At 37.6% G+C, this 21299-nt stretch overlaps 1 protein-coding gene and 1 long non-coding RNA gene across 6 annotated transcripts in view; one reads left to right on the top strand and one right to left on the bottom strand.

The window, feature by feature from the left end:
- The first annotated feature begins 1300 nt into the window (after positions 1–1300).
- Positions 1301–11356, top strand: LOC114014655 (uncharacterized). Its single transcript, XR_008730916.1, has 5 exons — positions 1301–1381; positions 5796–6001; positions 7634–7710; positions 7800–7973; positions 11071–11356. It is a non-coding gene; the product is annotated as an uncharacterized LOC114014655 (long non-coding RNA).
- Positions 11357–11847: 491 nt separating this feature from the next.
- ATM (ATM serine/threonine kinase) overlaps positions 11848–21299 on the bottom strand; it is an 80087-nt gene continuing 70635 nt past the window's right edge. For 4 of the 5 annotated variants that reach the window (XM_055702143.1, XM_055702145.1, XM_055702146.1 and 1 more), the window contains 10 exons: positions 20977–21059; positions 19525–19665; positions 18420–18536; positions 16842–16991; positions 16008–16173; positions 14590–14676; positions 14378–14492; positions 13985–14048; positions 13168–13304; positions 11848–13039 (listed from right to left, as the gene is read on the bottom strand). In XM_055702143.1, coding sequence (XP_055558118.1) covers positions 12856–13039; positions 13168–13304; positions 13985–14048; positions 14378–14492; positions 14590–14676; positions 16008–16173; positions 16842–16991; positions 18420–18536; positions 19525–19665; positions 20977–21059 — 1244 coding nt within the window. In that variant the 3' untranslated portion in view covers positions 11848–12855. The remainder of the gene's footprint in view (positions 13040–13167; positions 13305–13984; positions 14049–14377; positions 14493–14589; positions 14677–16007; positions 16174–16841; positions 16992–18419; positions 18537–19524; positions 19666–20976; positions 21060–21299) is intronic. The other variant, XM_055702144.1, reaches the window with a different exon arrangement.

Below are 21299 nucleotides of genomic sequence, written 5' to 3'. Positions count from 1 at the left end.
ACAGTGGGAATGATCTGCTTGTGATTACAAATGACCTTTAAAAATTAGGTCTTTTATCTCACCTTGTATCACCTTCTAACAGTTACAAGAATAGGAGGCATTAGGACAACATAGATGTGCTGTCATTTTATTAGATGATAAGGGTTCATGTGGAAATAAAAAAGAAGTCTGTAATATGTAATTAAAGACTATGTCATTATATACAGGATAAAATAGGTTGAATTAACATTGGATAAGAAATCATGTGTATCCCAACCTGAAGGATGATCACAGAAGTATTCCCGGCTCCCATGGGTATCCTATTCAGCCTCAGGTCCACCTCTCATCTCCTCTTGGCTGTCTAATGATACCCAAGTCTGTTTTCTGGTTCAGCGCTAGTGAGAAGCTGCTTACAGACCTGCTTGCTCCTGCTTTGCCTTCCATTATCCCTACTTGCTTCCTTCAGTGCATTTTTGTGTATATCCTTGGGTTTTTTCTTCAGGGTCATGTACTTGGAGAGGTTATTCAGGAGGACCTGTCCTACACACTTGCTTGTCCAACAGGTGACTGTAATACATCAACTATACATGTATTCCTCTGTTATTACCTAGTAAACTGCATTCTCTGTCTGCAGTGTTAATCTCACTTTGTTGTCTTTGGATTATTGGTTGTTATGAGACAGAATACATGGAGCTGATGTCCTACTGAAAACTGTCTGCAATCATCTACTCTACCTTTCACTTAGCACCTTTGAGTTTAGCTTCAGTTTTTAAACTACTTTCCCTCCCTTGGCAGATCTCAAGGTCCTTACAGAATTACAAAATACCATTGGTTTTTGGCATCATATCTATTGCTAATAACTCACAAGTGTCAAGGGGGAGAATAATATAACCTGAAAGTTCAGGTCAGTTACCTTAACATGCTGCCCTGCAGTGTTTCAGAACATTCCTGCTCTTCTACCAGTAGACACAGATCAACCCATGGATTGGTGGGGTTTATACCCCAGTACCCTTTACACCCACATACCCTTCTTTTTGCTGTAGTCTATAGTGTGTGGTGAAGGACCTGTTATGGGGACTTCAGGTACAGAGGGACAGCCCTCATCAGGAGGACAGTGCTGTATTGTTGGAGGGAAGTGTTCTTCAGGAGTCACAATTAGTTACTGATGGATGGAAAAGAATTCAAGGAAGGATCTGGATACGATGATCTGATTTTATTTAAAAAAATAGTTGAGTAGGTTTAAAACATTATTTTTAGGAGTAGGTCTGTAAATCTAAGCTGGAGAAGAAGAGCAGTTTTACTCAGTGATATTTTTTTTTTTAGGACAAATAAACTGAGGGATCTAGATGCTCTATTGCAACATCCTTTCTGAATAATGAATGTGGGACTATGCTTTGTACTGGTAAGTATTTCTCTCTAAAAGCTCTTTCACTATTAGCTTATTCCAATATCAAAATAAACTATTTAACAGTGTATTCAATATAACTTATTAGACCATTTCAAAGACTGTGATTCTTAAATTCTGTAAGGTTGGACATGGGAAAATCTGTTTGCAGTTTTTGTCCAAAACTGGAAAATGCAAAGGCTCTGGCTTTTTTGGTGTATTTGCACTTTTCTACAGGATGTACATAAATTGCAATACAACAAAGAACTTAAAAGTTTTAGAGGAACAGATCCTCCCTCTTTCTGGTGAAGAGCATTTACACTCGGGAGATAAGGGGTGTACAAGTTACACAATACAGTGCAAAGTCAGATACTTAACGTTCTACTAGTGGCTTGTTATGTTGTACTAGTGGCTTGTCTCACTGTTTTCTATTTGTGGCGTAGTGCTCTAAAGCAAGGCTCATTAGAGTAATATAAATCAAACTGGTTTTGATCGCCCCCAGTTTTTCTGGGTGCTACAGTTACGGATGCACTGTGAGGTTGAAAACAACTGAAACTATGATTCGAGGGAAACCAAAGCTGAACATCAAAGTGAACACAAACAAAACAAACGTGAAGAAACAAAGGAAGACACTAAGCACACAGAAGGCAGCTGTCTCTTAGAATTAATTATACTGGACTGGAACTCATTTCTTATAAGCCACTTGAAAGCTGTTTGTTAATTATAAAAATATTTATAGGTCAAGTTGACTTCCTTTTCTTATTCCTTGAAGACTGTAGATGGTGTATTCTTCAAGCAGCTTTGCTTGCTAGAAACTTCATTATGTTTTGCATGTTTTCTAGTTTCTCTAGCAAAGGACCTAAGCCTGTTTCTTCAAGTACTACCAAGTAATTTAAATGGAGTCTTCACAGTAATATATTGTTTCTGACTTAATTTCTTAGTAGGATGGAAGCCTTGTAGGTTTTTCTTTTTGATTGTTTTTCTGCTTGCAGGAGGAGTTGCTACATGTTGCAGCAGACGCTTTCATCAAATTCAGAGTAGGTCCTCTATCATTTTACAGTATGTGATACTCACTGTGGTATTCAGTCTGGATGCATAAAATTGCTACTGCATGAAAGTATTAATTATATTTGCATACATTACATGTATTCAGCTAAGCAAGCCAAGGTGGATAAAACTAGCTTCCTAAGTCCACAGTCTCTGCAGTCCTAAGTACTTGTCAGTCTTTCTGACCTGGAGATTTGTGGGTGATCTGCTCCTACTAAGAGCACAGCTGCTTTTATCTCAATCTTAGTTTTTCTGTTGATTTCAGTTGAACCTGTTTTTTGCGGCAGACTTTTAGTGGCCAGACTTATGTCTTTGGTCACTTAGTGGAGATAAATCAGAAAAGAGCATAGCTGTTCCAAGGTCCTTGTGCAGTCAACAGAATAAGTTGTTATCTCTGTATGGCAACTAATATCTGTTGTAAAACTGCTGTGGGGAAGTACCTTTCCAGCTCTAGTAGCTACAGACTGAGCCTATGGTGTGTAGAGTTCTGACTTAAATACTACAGTGAGATCTGAAAAATGGTATAAAATGCTTAAATATTCTTTTACTTGAAATGCCATGGTATATGCATCTGCTTCAATTTATGTATAAAATACTTGCCTTTTTATTTTTGTATTTAAATAACTTGAAGTATCATAGTTCTATGTAAATGTCTCATGCTATTAATGTATCTAATTAAGAACTAAGAGTTATGGCTACAACACCTGACATTGCTGGAAGGAAGCTAATTTATTGCCAAAATTATTGCCTGGCTGTCTGGCATATTTTTTTTTTGTCATTATGTCTGTCATAAATTTCTGCTTTTCTTCCATAATTATTTGGTTTCTGTTCCAAACCTCCTTTAACTTTGCCTCGTGAACAAAACATCATTAGTATACCTCACATTAATTACACATTGGGCTAATGAGGCATTAGACACTCCTTAGAGTTCTGTTCAAGTTGTAGTGTAGAGGCCAGGCTGAAAAGTTAATTTATTTTTACAAGATGATCCCCTTCAGTAAGAGCATGAAGTAAGGAAAGACTATGAATGTAGGAATTAGAGAAGCATTTCGTAACTCTTCAGAGGAAAAAAAATACATGTACCACCTGTGCAGTGAGTTAGAACTCCAGGTGAAAGTACTTATGAAAGGCCAATATTTTGTGCTGGACTCGTCATTGTCAATCACAATTCAGCATTTATTTCTAAAGTTCAGTGGTCATCACTGCAACACAAGTGGTGTTCATCTTTGAGGAAATGAGCAAATACTAGTCATTCTTACCATGTAGGCTGACATTGTCTAAGAAAACTGTCTTTCCACAGTGAAGTATTTATCATATGCAATTATTGCCATGATCTCTCCTCTGTAGCAATATGTAGCAAGGCTATCAGTCAGCTGAGTCACAAAGCCTTAACAGTCCATTAAAGCATTGTTGGAAATACAAAACTGTTGCAGTCATCAAGATTTCTGTATTCTTCATCTATACTTTTGAATTACTCTAAGGATTAACTAGTTTTATTGTTTGCATATGGTTTTATTAATCAAGGTTGTAATACAAGTTCATGTGTATTTAATGTATTTTAGAATTAAGTTTATTTTGGTTTTGACTGTACTTTTTAAAGAGAAACAGACGATCTCGAAGGAAAATGCAGTTCTTCGCAGCATTTTCTGTCTATATTTAGCAATTCCAGTATTAGGAAATGTGTGTCTTCTTGCACATAAAATGTGACAGAGGCCAGGCATCAATACATGGGAGTGATCTTCCTCTTCAAGAAAAACAGCTGGTTCATATTATTCCACAAGGATAAATAACTTTCAGACCATAAAAAAATTGAGCACTCTGCAACAAGGAAGCCCTAATTTTCTTTTTGGTGGATGATAAAGCATTTGTCAGTAAATTCTAATTAGTTTTTAGAGAGACTTGGAGGGCCAATATCAAAATAACTAGTTATTCATAAATTGTATATGTTAAATGCATTGAGACAGCCAGCATTTAAAGTAAATGACTTATTTTGTATACAGAACATGTGGTAACAGTCTCCTCCTCCAGCTAAGAAATCCATTAAACTGCTCGATGTATAGTCAATTGAATCACTTGCTTACTGAGACATTTACATTTCTAATGAAGAGTAATTGTACAATGGAATAGGATAGAAATGTAAAAAATTTTTCTTTTTGTACCATGAGATTAATTTATTAAAATTATTTTACAGGCATGCAATTCCTAAAAGCATTATTTAATTTTAAAAGCTTCAAGCATGCCTATAATTGCTGAGTAGCTCTTTCACAGCAGCAAATCTATAAAAAGACCCCTCAGCTACATCTGTAATGCAGATGCTGTAATGAAAACAGGAAACAATGAGTGACCTGCTACAGAGACAGGCTGAAAGCCACATCCAGTAAGAGCTTTTGGAATTAAAAAAAAAAGGATACTTGAAACCATTAGAACCAAGACTCAAAAAATAGTGTAGGAGTGAGAAGGAAAGTTGAGGACAGTCTGAACAGTGCAAACAGGGAGCCCATGAGCTTACTTCCATGTTTTATGTAAAGTAAAGCTGGTAATTTGGAACTGCATGATGACAGGACACTTTTGCTTTAAGTAATCATTGTGTATCCTGAGGAGAACCACAGTCTCAAAGGTCTGTGTTTATCTTTCCGTGTGTAATGTCTACCTTAACATAATAACTCATGTATTGTTATTGCTTTATGAGACCTTGTGTGTAAATGACAGAACTGAGATAAACAGATAAGAGATAATTACAAACAGATGTGTGTCACATGGAGGTTTGCACAGACCTAAATAATTTGGTATAAAACTAGTTTTAATTACACCTGTAGGGCTGCTGTGTGCTGATAGGGCATCAGTTAGGCCTCAGTTTCTGTGTTTTGACATAGCCAAGGGGCTTTTAGCATGTGTGATCTACTTATGTATTATGCAATGTATAGGTGTGTTAACATACATTATCGACAGATTAAAGTAGTGAGGCAAGTCAAAAAAACCAAAACAAAATCATATGAAGAGCCAGATTCTCTTCTTATTTACACTTACATAATTGAAATTGTTTGATGTAATTTAGGACTTACACTGCTGTCTGGAAAAAGATTGGCCAATTGATTTTGTGAGAAATAATTTTTTTTTAATACTGGAGCAATATTAAGTAGAAATGGCTAAGTAAAAACAAAAGCATTGATAGCAGGTATCTCATAATTACAGAAACTAGCTTGTTAGATATGCAATCTTAGGGAAAGTTAATTCTATCTCCATTTCTGTAACACAAATAGAACTGTATCTGGCTTTGATTTTTTTTTTTCTGGTTTTAAGTTAGTGTTATAAGAATTTGTAGCAGGTATTGGTAAAGACAATGTGAATTTAAAGATCTAAATTATATCTTTACTTGCTTTTCCAGTCTTTTGTTTAGACTTCCAGTTTTTTAAGTCACAGCACAATCCATATGAATTGTCTCCAATTCCACACCATAACCTCGAAAGAACAGAAACTCCTACTCCCTTTCATGTAAGAGAATCAGACCTCATACCAGGACCAGAGGTAACACCAGCAAGTTCACCTTTTCTCTGAGGAAGACATTTTTCCAATGGATACAAATCCTAAATGGTAACTTTGCTAATATTTGTTTATATTTTGCTCTAGTCCATTGTGATGTGAAGTAAAAGTTGTAATTTCAGCAAGTGAAGCTGACTAAACAAGCACTGCCTGACTGAAAAGGCAAATGTCAGCTGCTTTATAGTGGACCCTGCTGTGTGATCCACTTCTGCTCTAAATCACAGTTGCAATAATTTCCCTTTTCAGAATGCATTTCTTCAGAGCACAGCCTAAGCCTTTTGCACAGTAGATTGCTGAATTAATGCACAAACTGAAAGCTGGAGAAGTTATTACAAAGCGATACTTCTTTTTAGCACTTATCATCAGGAATTTTAATCCTTAACCTGTTATGAAAATGTTTACTTAAATACCTTTTGTAGTCCACCTGTAAACTGTGATTATTCTCTCTCTCTGTCCAAGGCCATTTGCTTTACTTCTGGCGGTTGAACACAAAGCACTGCTCAGGGAAGGATGCTAAAAGGGGGTATTTTGTTGCAGTCAGTACTGCATTTAGGGAAGATGAAGCCTAATGACGGGGCTTCCCTGAAGCTGTGAGCCCTAAAGTATGCAAAAATAAAAAATTAATCTTGGATTTTGCTTAACTGAAGTCTTTGTCTATACTGCTAATTAAGAAAAAGGCTAGGAAGCATGCTCAAGGGCCATGGCTCAAGCAAGCTGGATCCCTGGTTCTCCCTGCTGCTTAACTATCATCTCATTTCTTGGCTTTAGCTTGGCAAACAGTCTATTCCAGGAGCAGGGTCCAAAAGGGACAATGGATAGCACTGCACAAGGTTGGCTCCTCCCAACAACACACTGGCCCAACAGGCTTTATATCCTCAAACACTCCCAGATCACCTCGCATTACACCCCATTTGTGCAACAGGATTCAGCGTCATCCTAGAAAAACAACTGCAGATTGGTCTGCAACAGAGAGGTATTTCAGAAACTGACCAAAAAATCTCCTAAGGCAATAAATGTACATGGTACCCAAAAGAGCCCCAGACAGGGATCCATCCTTGGATTTGGTCTGTGGGCGTAGTCAGATAGTTTCCTGCTGGAAAAAGGAAACACAACCCCATGTGAAGACAAGCAGAGTGAGAGATGCTAATGAGTTTGATTAGATTTGTTTCTTGTGTGTGTGTCTGATGAGAGTAATTGATTTAATTTTTACATTTTAATTGAATAAGCTAATATTACTTTAAAATGAAACATTTGCATAATGTAGGAATTATTTCAGATATCTTGGCAAACTTCACAGAATGAAAATCTTGAGAGGACTACTGGTCTTATCCTGAAGTGCCAACCACTTCGACATGGGTCAGGAGCACTCCAAGAGTCTCTCCTCCACAAAACCATTTGGTGTGGGAATTGCCCATGGGAAGTACTCATTTAAGCAAAGACTCTCCTGTTGACAAGCATTATCTACAACTTCAGTGGCATGTTAGGGGGCTGAAAGCAGGGCTGGAGACTTGAGGACTGAAACTGTAACAACCTATTGAACGATTGTGTTGATAAAATCTGTGGTTTGTGACCTGGCTGGTAAGACGTTAAATCCCCTTAAAGAACAGGGCAGTGGGGGTGGAAGGTATGTTGTGGAACGTGTGTACCACAAGCTTCGGCCATTGTACAACTGTGTAATTTCAGGTTGTCCTTTGGCTGACTGACAGTATGCACATTCAGTTATTGATGGGCAAAAATCCAACAGCAGCGTTCAGTCAAAGGTAAGCTCAGGGGTACAACGACTGCAAAGTTTCTAGAAATTCCAGGTAAGTCATGAGAGATTAAATATTAACTGTTTATTTTACTATAGTCTGAACTCTGTGTGGAGCACCTCTGGATAGTTTCCAAAGCCATCATTCTCTCTGTGGTGGCCACAGAGACCTCAGAAACACCTTCAACTAGCTAAACACTTTGTCTTCTAGAAATAAAAATCTATCTCTATGGGAAATCTGAAGAACTCTATCACGGATGCAGCTAGTTTGGGGTAAGTACATGTGGAGGCTGTTTTTCATGTGGAAGTCTTAACACCTTTAGTAAGAATCTAACAGATCCTTATCTAGATAAGGGGGGAAAAAAGCCACATAAAAGCAGGACTCTAGTCTTCCCTTATTGTATTTTTGTACACTAGAACTTCTATAATCATTAATAAAAAGTGGGAAGCATAATGCTATGTGCTCATATGAGGGACTGGTGAGAACTGAAAAGATTAAAGTTTCTTGGTGGAACTAGATCTTTTTTTTCTGATGGAAGTATTTTAAGTAGATACGTCAATAACATATATAGGCTTATATGATGGATGTGGAAAAACATTTAGCCATTCCTTGTTAAAAGATGCACCAAAATCACAACTCTATGGACTTCACTCAGCTTAAGGAACTGCTATTTTGGCACTTTAGGTGCTGCCAGCTCATACAGCGTGAAGGAATTTTTCCAGATACTAAGAAATTAATCCTGCCCACCAGAAAAATCTATTCCACAATGCTGATCAAGGCATCACAGGCTGAAGAACTTTATGTGCATTACAGCTGTGCAGCTTCTTATAAAACAAGTTCTAGCTGTGGTACAGAACTACATTTTAGGAAAGTGCCTCATCTCTGCTATGCCACCTGTTTAATTTTCAAAACACAAAATTGCTAATCCATAAACTCAATTGTCTCTGCTTTTGTGAAAGCAAACATGGGGTGCAAAACAGAGGCTTTGGGTGAACAGATCAAGGTAATAAAAATTTCCTTCAAGTCAAATATGTGTCCTTTATGGCAAGATTTTCTGGCACTTGCAGAACTACTGTGGGAACAGTGAGGTGACTTAGCAATAACTACCGTTAAGGATGCTAGTCATAATCGAGGCACAGTCAAACAGCATCTGCCCTGTGACTAGAGACATGAACACTTTAATTTTGCAGTAGTTAGAAAAGCATGTGGAGTCTCTGTCTTTGCTCCTCCCGCCCCTTCCTTCTCCCATTCTCAGTGTGTGAGCCTATGAGGAGTATGCCCAGCACCATTTCAGTTCCATTTTAATCACAGAAAAAAAAGCCCTTGTCTGTGAAGAAAAACAGTACTTGGTCAAATTGTGCCAATTAACAGACAGCCTTCAAGAAGCAGGCAGTCACCACTGAGCAGCCGCACTGCAACACAGCTTCTTCCTCGAAGCTGCGGGGAAGACTTGGTGCAACATGGCCAAGGCATTTTTAAAAAAGTGGAGGACTTCTTCACAAATCAATCCAAGAAGTGGAATCTTCTACAGGTAGTTGCATATTCTTACAATCCTTTCTGCTTTGCATCCAGCATAGGTGGTATACAGCAACTAAGGCAAGCAAATAAACTCCAATCTGTTGTACGCTGTGTTGTTTGGCAAAAGGGTGTGGAGAGAGGGAGGAACAGCTATGGATGCTGCAGCAGGAACTCTCCAGGGTAGGCAAGGGTGCAGTCACTTTGCACCACATTTTCCGTGGACAGATACACAGTAGCGAGAAAAGAATGAGGGAGCAGGGTGAAGCTGCGTGCGCCCTTAAAGACAGCACTGACATTATTCCCTGTGCAGCTCTGCAAGCGAAAGTCTAGGTGTACTTACGGTGCGAATGGGCAGGGTAGATGACGAGAGCATGTGTTATGTGACCAACACATTAGTCTTCCCATATAATCAGGATACAGGCAAGACTTCGCAATGTGGTGGGAAAAGAGAACCTAAACCCTTCCTTGCACACTTCCAAGCTTTTTCACTGTGGTTTCACTCTTCAACCTACCTGCCAAAATGAACAATTTTATTTAATGCTAATATTTCAGTGCCATCATTAAACACTAGTATTAGGTAATCTCTCCCCGAGAGCCATTTCAGGCTATCTACAGGTTCCATAAGACAACATGACTGCCTTACTTTAGCTTTTGAATTCACAGGGATGAAAACAGCAGTAAAAACATATGGTGTCATCACTCACCAATCACGCAGCCAAATTCCCCAGGCAGATTTTGTGCTGGTATGCAATTACCTTATTCATGAAGAACACAATTAGAACAATGTGTAATAGTGTGCATCATCCCCTGAAAGATGAAGCCTAACTGTTTTAGTGCATTCAAAAACATTTAGTAATAGTGAATACTTTTTATAAACTCTGGAGTTTCATAGTAACATAGAATAGTGACCTAATTAACTCAGTTAGTGAGAAAATTATTTTATAGTGGTTTTATCTGTAAGAACAAGTCATGAAGACTGACATCCTTGTTTTATTTAAATTGGATGTACCTCACCAGGTAGCCAGTTTAATCTGATTCCTAGTCATGGGACAGAGTGCCTTGCTGTCGGAACAGTTCAGTCAAAGTATATGTAATTGAAATTGGTTCACCTCCTAACACTTCACAGTTCACACTCCTACGGACATTTCTCTAACAGATGTTTCACCAGAAAAAGCTAATTTCAAATAAATATGTTGCTGTTTAAAACCTTTTCCCCATTGTAACAGATCACAGGCTCATTTTTCTTAGACAATATATTTTCTGAAAGGAAATGTTTAATTTACTAAGATGCATTCCAAGAAAAAAAATCAATGCTAAAGGGGCAACTTGACTTGTGTCTCATATTTCTAGCTTACTAATACAGTAAACAGATCTGAGGGTCTCAAATACTAATCCAGCTTACTATCAGTAGTAGCATTTGTGACAAAAACATTTTTCAGAATTAAACAGTGTTTCCATCCAGGTTTTCTTTTTCTGTTCTTACACAAGGAAAGTGTGTATCTGTAGAAGACACATTTTTGCAAACCATTCACTTTCTAATTTTGACTTGTGAAAATTAAGGCATTACTGGAACAAAAAGAAAGCACAGTTCTGATGGTTAGTGTTTGGCTACATGAGATTTTCTTTACATAGATGACAAGTATCTCAAGTATGTTCGATTAGCTGAACTCAGATCTTTTAGTAACAGGATTGCGTCACATAAATTTTGACTGTTTTGGAGACTAAAGTTTGTTAACAATTCAAACCTTTCATATGTTTGTCAGTTAACTGGCATTTCACTGCTACCATTACAAATCATGTAAGCAGGTTCCAATTACATTTACAATATTTACATGCATTTTTGTGTTTCAGTCAGCTTGAACAACGAAAATGCATAGACGCTCAAAATCTAGGCACCGAACTGCAAGTTAACAGCACTGCAGAGGAATAATGATTTCCTCTGAAGCTTGACTTTCCTGAGACAACTGTATTAATGTTTTGCTGTTTGCTGTAAGGAAAAAACTTCAACTGCAGCCCAGCATGATGAAAATATACCTTTTCAAGTGAAGCATCAGAAACTCTTGAAGGATCTGCCAGGTGCTTTTAAGCAATATTCATTTATATGACAGCTAGGATTCTAGTATTAAGTAACTTCCCAAATGCCTAAAGAACTTCCTCTACAAGAAGCATAAGAAAAATTTCCAGAAATACCAGCAGATCTTTTTAAGTCTGTGCTTAAAAATAAAAATTATTTAAGTGCTTTTTGTTTAGTCCTTTCCTACCTGCCATTCTGTAATTGCTTGGTAGGACTCCTCTCCCTTTTCTAAGGGTCATTTAAAATTCACATACAGAGTGCGTGCTTTGTCAGTTAAGTTTCATTTTCAGAGCAAATCACTGTGTCCCTGGATGAGAATTCTTCCCCACAGAAAAGCCAGGATGCACTTTTGGTTCCAAGAATCAACAGAAATTTATGTAGCTTCATGAAAGCATAACACAAAAGACTCATCTTTCCATGTTGACTTATACAACAAAGATGCAGTACAAAAATTATGGGAACACTATACAAAGAAAAGGCAGTGAAATGCTAATTAGGACAGAAATTCTTCCCTTAAACCGCTGTAAAGATGCATAAAGTAAACTAAGATAATCTGAGAGTACAGCAAATTTTATTCATATTTTTAAATATAAAGATGATTTGAGAAGATTTGTTAAATATACCAGCAAGACTGTTGAGTGGATTCTCCTATTGTCCATATTCATTGACTATCCAATTACAGTAGGTCTTTTTACCTACTAGCAATGTCTTCTGTAAAACCCTGTGCAATCAGAATGAGACTTTTGTGCTTGGAATACAAATTTGATGTTTCTGACAGGTGTTTCTTCCAGATACCGGATGGCTGTTTGCTTTAGAGGTGTATCTGGTATGCTAAGCTTCATTGCATAGTCAGTCTATTTTATAAAGGAAGTCTGAGCTAGAAACGCTACCTATTTTTTTATTGTTTATAACTATTAATGTTATAAAGTACCAACATAATTTCATTTACAACAGGAAAAAGAAGCAGCTGCATTATACTTGGCTCAAAGTCTGTAATGCTATATAAACCAGTGTCCATTTAACTAAGCTAAAAAAACCAGCCACCAACCCCAAGAACCCTCTGTTCATTAAACATGAGTTTCTCTAGTCTTCTTTTATATTCACCGTAGCATTATCACTAAAGTATAATCCCCCTTCTGAAATGCACTTTAGCTAGTTATTTTGTGACTCCTGGTTTTTGGATCATCCGTTCTACATGTCGTGTTACCATATAGAATTACTAGATATAAGACTCCAGGTGTTTAACATACAAAAGTGATGGACGTTAAGCTTTAAGACTCCAGCGCACCCAGTTTGCCCAAGCAAAGTCCTTGCAGGTCACAGTGAACATCAAAACACTGGCTGGTGTTTTATACCACATGGTGAACATAAGTGGACAAAAAAAATGTTTTCCTGGTAACAGGTTATTGAAAAAAACCCCAAAACATCTACTGAACACTAATATATACAAGTCTTCATGGTTGCTGCTGCTAAGTTTGAATTGTGAAATACCAATTTGAAATGTTAGAACACTTGCTGCATAAAAATAGGTTTCTCCTAACAACGTGCTGGATCCTTCCAAGTCACACCCAGGGTTTCCATCCAGGAAAGAGCTGGCTCAGATTTTTAGGGTCCATGGCCTGCTGGATGAGGAGGTTCACCTGCCCTCCCACACTGAGCACTGTTCCCTCCTCAACACCTTTCAGCTTCTCCTGAAGTCTCATCAGAACACGCTCAGCCACTTTGTTAAAACTCTGGTCATCACTGCTGGCAGAATAAGAAAAGAAAAACAGGTATACTAGGTGTGGATCCTGAACGTCAGCAACATTCAGTGAGAAAACCATAAAGCAAGGCAACAGTGCCACAGGCAGAGAATTAAGAAAAAGATCTTGCACCTGGCTTTTCTTTTACATTCTTCCGGATCAGTGTTGAGTGTAGAGTTCATGTCAGCCTCATCCTCTGGTCTCTGCTGCAAATACAATGCTTTCAAGGGATTCATAGTCCAGTCGAAAAGAGGGTCATAGAGCAGCACCTACAGTAAATAAACCTCGATTTAATGTAAAACTTAATTACAGCTAAGTCAAGAGCCCTAGCAGGAAAAGAAACGCTCAGCTGGTAATGCTCATGCTAACCACAATACCAGGAGGCTGGTGGTTTGGTTGGTTGTTTTTAAATCAAATAGAACTGGGCTACACATTGCTTAGTAGACAATCCAACAATAAAACGACATCCGATCATTTGCAGGTGTTTGTGTTGTTCATATTTGACTCGGTTTTGTGACTCAGTCCCACCTCAGCAATGAAGAGGTCATTTTTTAATACACTTCTAGACACTAAATATCATAATTAGTTTTCAATATGTAGTATAAACAGGTTTTAAAAATTACTTCGTCTCTTCTTTGTGACTTATGCAAAGAGGATTTAAGTCAATCAGCACTACTCATGCTAGTAATGTTGCACTATGGCTAGTTTTAGATACTGAAGAGGGAAAACTGTGTATGCCTGAAACAAATAGTTCCCACAGAAAACGCAAACTGGTCACAATTTCATTGAAGATTACGTGAATTAACACATAATGGCCAACATTACTACATTCAAATTCAACAAAAAATCCCTACATAAATATTTGGTATAGTAATGCTTAAGAAGACAAATACAAGAAACCGAAGATATTCTGGCAGCTTGCTGTCAGAAAGACTGGAAGAACGCTTACCTCTACAATAGTCAGCAAGGCTTCCTGAGAATTTCTCATAACAGCCATTGTCTTCTCACAGCATCTAGAAAATATTTTACTGTATTTTTAGGTTCTTTTTGGTTAAATGGAATGGTACTTTTGTCATTTAAATGATGGATATTTGTACCTTTCTTAAAAGTTAATTTCTAGCATATGAGTAATCTCTGTGGTATTTCTGGTTTTGGGGAGGGTGGAAAGGGAGAAATTTAGAAATTTAAGAGCAGGAGGAGACTGGGTAGTTCACTGATTATATGCCCTACAGGAAAGAGGTTATCTGTTTCACTGTCTGAAAAACTATTTAACATGTAACAATCACAAATGCTGAAAATGCTCTGCTGTCTCCTTACCCCTATCCAATACAGGAACACGTACCTTCTGAAGACTCCTTCCACGCCGGTAATACCCATTCCATCCACAATGTCCCTGGTTAATCTAAATGGAACAGTCTCTGGTGTGGGAAGGATTTTACCTTGCTCAAAAGCCACCCCTAAATGAAAGGATAATAAACATTTTAAATAAAGATTTTTAAAATGTTAATGTAAAAAAAAAAAAAAAAGTAAGGTTCTCTTGCCTGTCCCACTTACCCAGATCTATATGCACTAGTTCTGCTGTTTGTTCATCTATCAAGATATTCTGAACATGTCTGTCTCCCAGTCCAAGAATGTAGCCAACTAAAACAAAAAGGTAAGTGCTGAAACCGTATTTGTATGCCATAAAAACCAGGGACAAATTAACACAGAGAAGATTATGAGATTCAGTGTATGCAGACAAATTAAAAGTGAGAATAATTCTTCCCCCAAGTATATATATTATTCCAGTAAAGAGCAAATGCCATTCCACAGATCCAAAAAGAAAAGGTTATCAATGCAATTGCAAAAATGTTATTCCCCTACAGATGTGTATTTTTTTACCTACTGCACAGAATTCTTGCCCATTTCTCTCTATAGATAGGTTAGGCAAATTATTTCACAGCTTTCAAAAAAAAAAAAAAAAGATACAAATCAAGTGCATAATACAATTAGGATTTGTTATTATTACTATCTTTAAGACAACCTTTTAACTCACAGTATCACATAATCCAGAAAACAGGACTAGACATAATTCAGTCTATAATTGGGCAGCTCAACTATATCTGAATGTATCACCTGAGAGATTCTTGTCTAAATCAATTATAAAAATCTCCAGTGATAAAACTGTAAGATCTTTCATGTAAGCCTATTTCAGTGCTTTACCATCCTTAAATGTAGAAAACCTCCAAACTAAATCTCCCTTGCTGCAATTTACACCTGTTACTGTTTTTCTGTTAGCTGATGGACATGGATAGCAGTAGTATCTCCTAGAAAAATCTTTCACCTGAATTCTGATAAACTGTAGATTTACTTCAGGGGTTTTTTTCAGCACAAAGGGAGCATATAAACAACACGTTAACATCTAAAATAGAATCTACTGCAATGTATACAATCTACTATCAAAAGTCTTACAGAGATAAAATAAAGAACTCAGTCATCCAAAGAAAATCCACAATCCAAGTACATCTATTTCCTTATTCAGACAGAAAAATCAAAGAAAAAATGCCAGAGCTCAAATAACCATTACAGCCATGGCTACTGATGCCAGTACAAAGAAAGTAAAAGATCAAGCTTTTCAACTCAAGTTAAAACATTTGAGGCTACAGATTAAATGTTAAATCAAAGTAACAGGATTAGTCAGTCAGGTAGAAACTTAAAAAACCTACCAGAACCCCAAAATACAAACTGCTATATAAAACAAAGAAACAAGAATGTTACTCTTATCTTTCTACTGCAGGAAAGCGGGTAGGGAGGTATGAATCAGAAACCTGAATTACAAAAGCAATGCTGGTGTCCTTGCTGGCATTTTTTGCTCCCTACTCCTCCTACTCTGACACGTGACAAAAGCAGAACAGATGTAATTTTACCAGTTACCTCTGAAATGCTATAAACTCTTTGTTTATATAGTCTAAAACCCCAACGGCAAGTTATACCTATAGAGGATGTTGCCACACTGCGAGTGTACGCCAACCGTTTTTCAAACCACACAGCTGGATCCAGGAATTTCTCCATGCAGAAATAACGAAACACAGGTTGAAAGTTCTTGCAGACTTCCATGAAGATGCTGCACTTCTCCTCAGAATGTTTCTTCTGTGCATCCTTTAAACACATCAGAAATATTTTCCACATGACTGACTACAATCCTCCTTCCTCTACTCCCTCCCCTCCATCAAATGTTGTTCTCACTCCTTTCTCTCTCTGAGCTATGAATTAATGTCTTTTTTACAGCAATCATTAATGCACCTATCTATCTGTTTTACCAAACAATTCTATTTTCATACACAACTCATGGGATGCTTGGAAAAAACACACACTGCTATTTCCTTGCTTCAGCAGGTGTCGGCATTTTATACGCATGTACAGGTAAATGCATCTTGTTGGAGATACTTCCCCTTGCACTCTGTTCCGGTAGCTTTGCTTATCTGATGGCTTCATGTCGCTGTGAGGAAGTCACTATCACTCAATTCACATGCAAACGCTTCACAAAACCAAAATCAAATATACTTTTTTAGGAAATAATTTCTTGCACAATCATGGCTATATAAAGTAACAGGTAAACCTATTTGCAATTTTCTAAATGTATGGTGAGGTGGTTTATGGTACTAAACTGAACTAAACTAAAAGTCTGAATATCTACTAATTCCATGCCACCGGTCATATTCATTATTATATAATAAAAGTACAGTATATAATTCTCCGTAAATTCCACCCTCCCAGTAAAGAATATGAGCCAGCTGTTTGGGGTTTTTTTTGTTATTTTGACTCACCGTCATTATTTTCTGACACTCATAACTGGAGTAATCTTTTGGCCTGTATCTCTTGTGAGCTCCCTCTTCAACATTCACAAGAAACTCCCCGATGGGAGTTGTTCCTGAGCACCACTCAAGAACCCCGCTTCTCTGAGAAAGGGGAACCACCTGTAAAAACAAAACCACTGCTGCAAGGGGGAGGGTTACACACACACAACCATGAATGCGCATGCTGCAGGGCATGGGTGCCTATTTGTGTTTGCTTAAAGACAGGAGACCAAAGCATACAGCTGACCACAATGTATGTTTTAAAGATACGTGTATACATATCTCAAATGCTCTCAAGGTTCTTCTACCAAATACTTGCAATTTTTTTCCTAGCCCAAAGAACCTTCCCCTACTTACTTCAGTACAACCGAAGGACTCCACTCAATCTGCACGCTTGCGTCAGTACCCTTAGATGACCTGTGACTGCCAACAGCTTGCTATGCTTGAATGTGATAAAAGCAGCATTTGTGCGAATTGCACGTAAAAAGTAAAATCTGGAAAACACGTGGCAGCTGCACGAACATACTAGGCTTGTCTTAGTCTGCCTCCCTCCCACCCCAGGGAACAATTGCTCACTTCTTAACTGGCTGTAATAGTTACCTCAGCTGCTGCAGCAGGCAGTACTGGCCAGAATGAACAATCTGTCTGCAGAGAAATAGCTACTGCCTGTTTCCTTCAATTTTCTTTTCTTATGAAAGTCGCTTTATCTCATAATGCAACCTCCATTCTCTTTTCCGTGCCCTCATTCATTTTTACACAGATAAAAACCTGAGTCTTCATTCAAAATTATTCAAAGACTGTGACTCTACCTCCACCTGTGAATTCTTAAAACTCCGCTAGCAATTCAGGTAAGCTCCTCTAGAGATTCTGGAGTGTGCATTTCTCATGTCAAAGACAAGAACTTTTATTTAAAGAGTACTTACTCAGAGGTCACCTTCACAGCTATAATTATAATCCCAAGCACACAGAAAAAGAGGAGGAGGACAAAGAAAGTTTCTGTTCAAATACATTTTCTGCATTTACAGTAAGAATTTACTGCTGTATTCCCTATTTCAACAAAAACGGTTCTGCAATTCAAGTTCTGCAGAACAAACACTAGATGGGACTTCTGGATTCAATTGTAAGGAATACTGCAAGACTATAATTAATTTTTAATTAATTAAGGAATATAGCAAGACTAAAATTAATGAGATTAAATTAATTAATTAAACAAACTTGTATGCTCAAGTTTCATGACTAGCAATTCACAATTCGAGGACAGTCCATGTCTTAATTTCTTCTCAATTTTAAGTTCATATAAAGAAAGCTTTTAAGAGTATTTGGGCATGAGAATTTGTTTTTAAGGATTTGGAAAAAATTAAATTAAAATAATTGTTGTAATAATTAAATTGTATTATTTGTTTATTCCATTCGTTAAGGAGGAGTGACTATTTTAATAACATAAATAAATACACTTTTATATTGTCTCTGGATTGAAAAAAGGAGAATGGGGAAATAAGCTGTATTGGTAGCATTTATTCCTCTGCTGCAGCAGCTGTTCAGGATTACCTTGTACCTTCGGATAGTTAATTTTCTCTTTCGTGTTTCAGTGTTTTGCTGGAGCAATGAATTGCACATCTGGAAAACCTGTTGCATAACAGCATCTTGTCTCAGGTCATCACGCCCCTTCAGCATAAACAGAAAAAGGCAGTTCAAGAACACTTCAGCATCCAACTTCTTGTTCAGCAGCTTTAAAAAATTATTTAAAATAATTCCATAAAACACAAGTTACTTTTCCACAATAATGAACTGTAATAAAATGTAATTAACGATTGCTTTTTTTCTGTATTTGGTTTCCTAATAGTGCTCAGCTGCTTAAGCAGAACCATCACTAACTTAAATCATCACCTTTTCCTTCTTTTTTATGGCAAATATTATTTGATTAAGCTTTCAATCAATGTACATGGCTTACGGTATCCTTTCTAAAAGCAGGTGTTTCGTTCACCATATTTAACAATCCAGCACACAGCTGAAGCAGCACTACTTGGTACTGCAGTTCTGATTATTGGATGCAGATCTAGTGATTCATGCTTCTCTTTAAAACTTTCAAAACTACCCCATACTTAACAGCCAAACAGAATTCTCCCAGCAGCTCCTGAATGCATACATTCAAAGATGGAATTAAATCAACAGAGTTTAAAGAGAAATAAATTGTTTTCAGAGATTTTGGGGTTTGATAAGTATGTTTTTGATTGTCTCTGAATTGTAATTCTTTTTATATGGGGAAGAAAGAAAAAAGGAGGTATTTAACACAAAATGCTGATGGCTTTTATTTCCTGTACACTCCATATCACTAGTTGAGACGTGACCGAGCGAGTCACAGGTCTGGTAGTTGTCAGGTAAGCTACTGTATTTTACATGCACTGTTGAAAGTAATTACAAAAAATACTTAGTATTATTACTTACATGATTATTTATATTATTTGTTGTTATATTACTTATTATTACTATGTAATTTCCTTTATGAAAGCATTCCTGAACTGAGAAAACTGACACTGAACTGTGAAAAGTCTGTTCACAGAACAGACTTGATACATGAGAAAACTGACAAGAGACATTAAAAAAAATTCCAACATACCAAGCCTGCGATGTCATTACAAGTGACAGAACCTACCTTAACCAGCTGTCTCCTTTCTTTACCATCTGAGCCTACACAGTCTATTATTTTAGGCAGATTCAGGCCTCCTGCTAAGCGAAATTCTGGCTTAAAAGACCTTATTGTCACTAGATTTTCATATTGTCCTGTAGGATCCACCTGAAATTACAAATTAGTTTAAAATTAATACAAGTATTACCTCCAAGTCTCTCTGAGAAAGTGGTAGTGAGTTGTTTGCAGACCTTGTTGCAGATACACACTGAATATTAATATGAGCATTCCATCATCTACAAGGATAATACAAAGGCTACAAAAATAGGCTGAGCAAAGGAGTGAGTCTTTTTCCTCCCTGTTCACCTCATTGGTATGTGGTGCTGCTGACTTCCACTAAACAACATCTGACACAACTTTAGCCTGACCCCAACTAGCACTCTTGCAAGAAAATGTTCAGGTACAGCTGGGGAGCATTAGGCTCACATTAGGCTCAAATGGACCCAATCTACAATCCTAAAACTGTTGCCGTCTATAGGATCTGTATCTTCAGCCATTCTCCATATCCTGGTGCCCCAGAGCTACCCTACTCAGCTGTAAGGAAGTACCAAGCTGTTGGCATCACAGACCTCCAACCATTTCAGACAGTTTGCATTGGAGAAGAAGAAAAGCAAAAAGGACAATTGAGCTGTACAAAGGAGCAACACCTGGGGCCAACAGGAGCCCTAAAAACAAATGCTATTTATCATGGTGGCAACTTCTGGCTTCTGAAGTCAAATGGCATAAACCAGTCCCTTGGCTTGTTTTATTTAGCTTTATAGACAGAGCCCGAGGGACTTCAGCACAGGGAAGTTTGGCTTCAAAACATTTAAATTTTAGGTGGCTGGCCCAAAAAGCAGCTCTACACTCCTGAAACTGGCAAGGTTCCTAGGTAGAGCATGCAGCATCTAAGAACGGGTGCCTATGCATCAATCCAATCAACAACTTGTGCTAATGGGAATGGATCATTCACCATCACTGAATGGTAAAAAAAATACAAGCTGGCCATTTAGGAACAGCAGAAGAGACATACCTATTAATTCTTATACTTTTCTGGGCATTAAGTCTCTTCCTGCAACTCTAAGCTAGCACCGACAAAACAGGAGATTCAGATTCCCAGGTCCTCTCTGTGATGCAGGCAGCTCATCACCCACCCCTTTTGATAACGAAACACTCGTCAGGGGTAACAGTGGCAAAGCCGTCTTCACACAATAAGCCACTATCTAGCAAATATAAGACTTGGGGTCAACATCTTCTACAGCCTAAGGAAACCATCTCACCCTGCATCTCCCACCTGACAGGAAAGGACCCCTGGTAGGCTGGCCTGGAAAGAACATGGGAATTCGATGAAGAAATCTATGACATGATTGTTATTATAAAAATTTGAAGCCGATTCTATAAACTGATGTTACAGCATGTATCTATTTCAACTTCAGTCACCTTAACTTCCATGGTAGGAACAACAACATCCTCCAAATTCTTCAGTTTATGAATTGGCTGGTCAGCAGGAATACTTATTCCTTCTGTAATGAAAAAGAATTCTTACTTTTAAATTCAGAACTATAAACATAGATTAAAGTTCAGTAAAAGAGCTTACACTGCTTTTGGGACCCAAAACCTCACTGTATACTTCTGTCTTCTGATGAAGATGACCACAGGACAACTGGAGTTTTCTAGAGTTTCATACTTAAAGTCTGAACCTTACAGTGCAAGTAATTACTGTGACTTTAAGTTCAGAATAAGTTCTATGTTTATCAAAAACA

This window comes from Falco cherrug, chromosome 2 (genome assembly GCF_023634085.1).
Source record: "Falco cherrug isolate bFalChe1 chromosome 2, bFalChe1.pri, whole genome shotgun sequence".
In the NCBI taxonomy this organism is placed as follows: Eukaryota; Metazoa; Chordata; class Aves; order Falconiformes; family Falconidae; genus Falco; species Falco cherrug.
The sequence above is the reverse complement of the archived record's forward strand: the minus strand, read 5'-3'. Positions and strand labels throughout refer to the sequence as shown.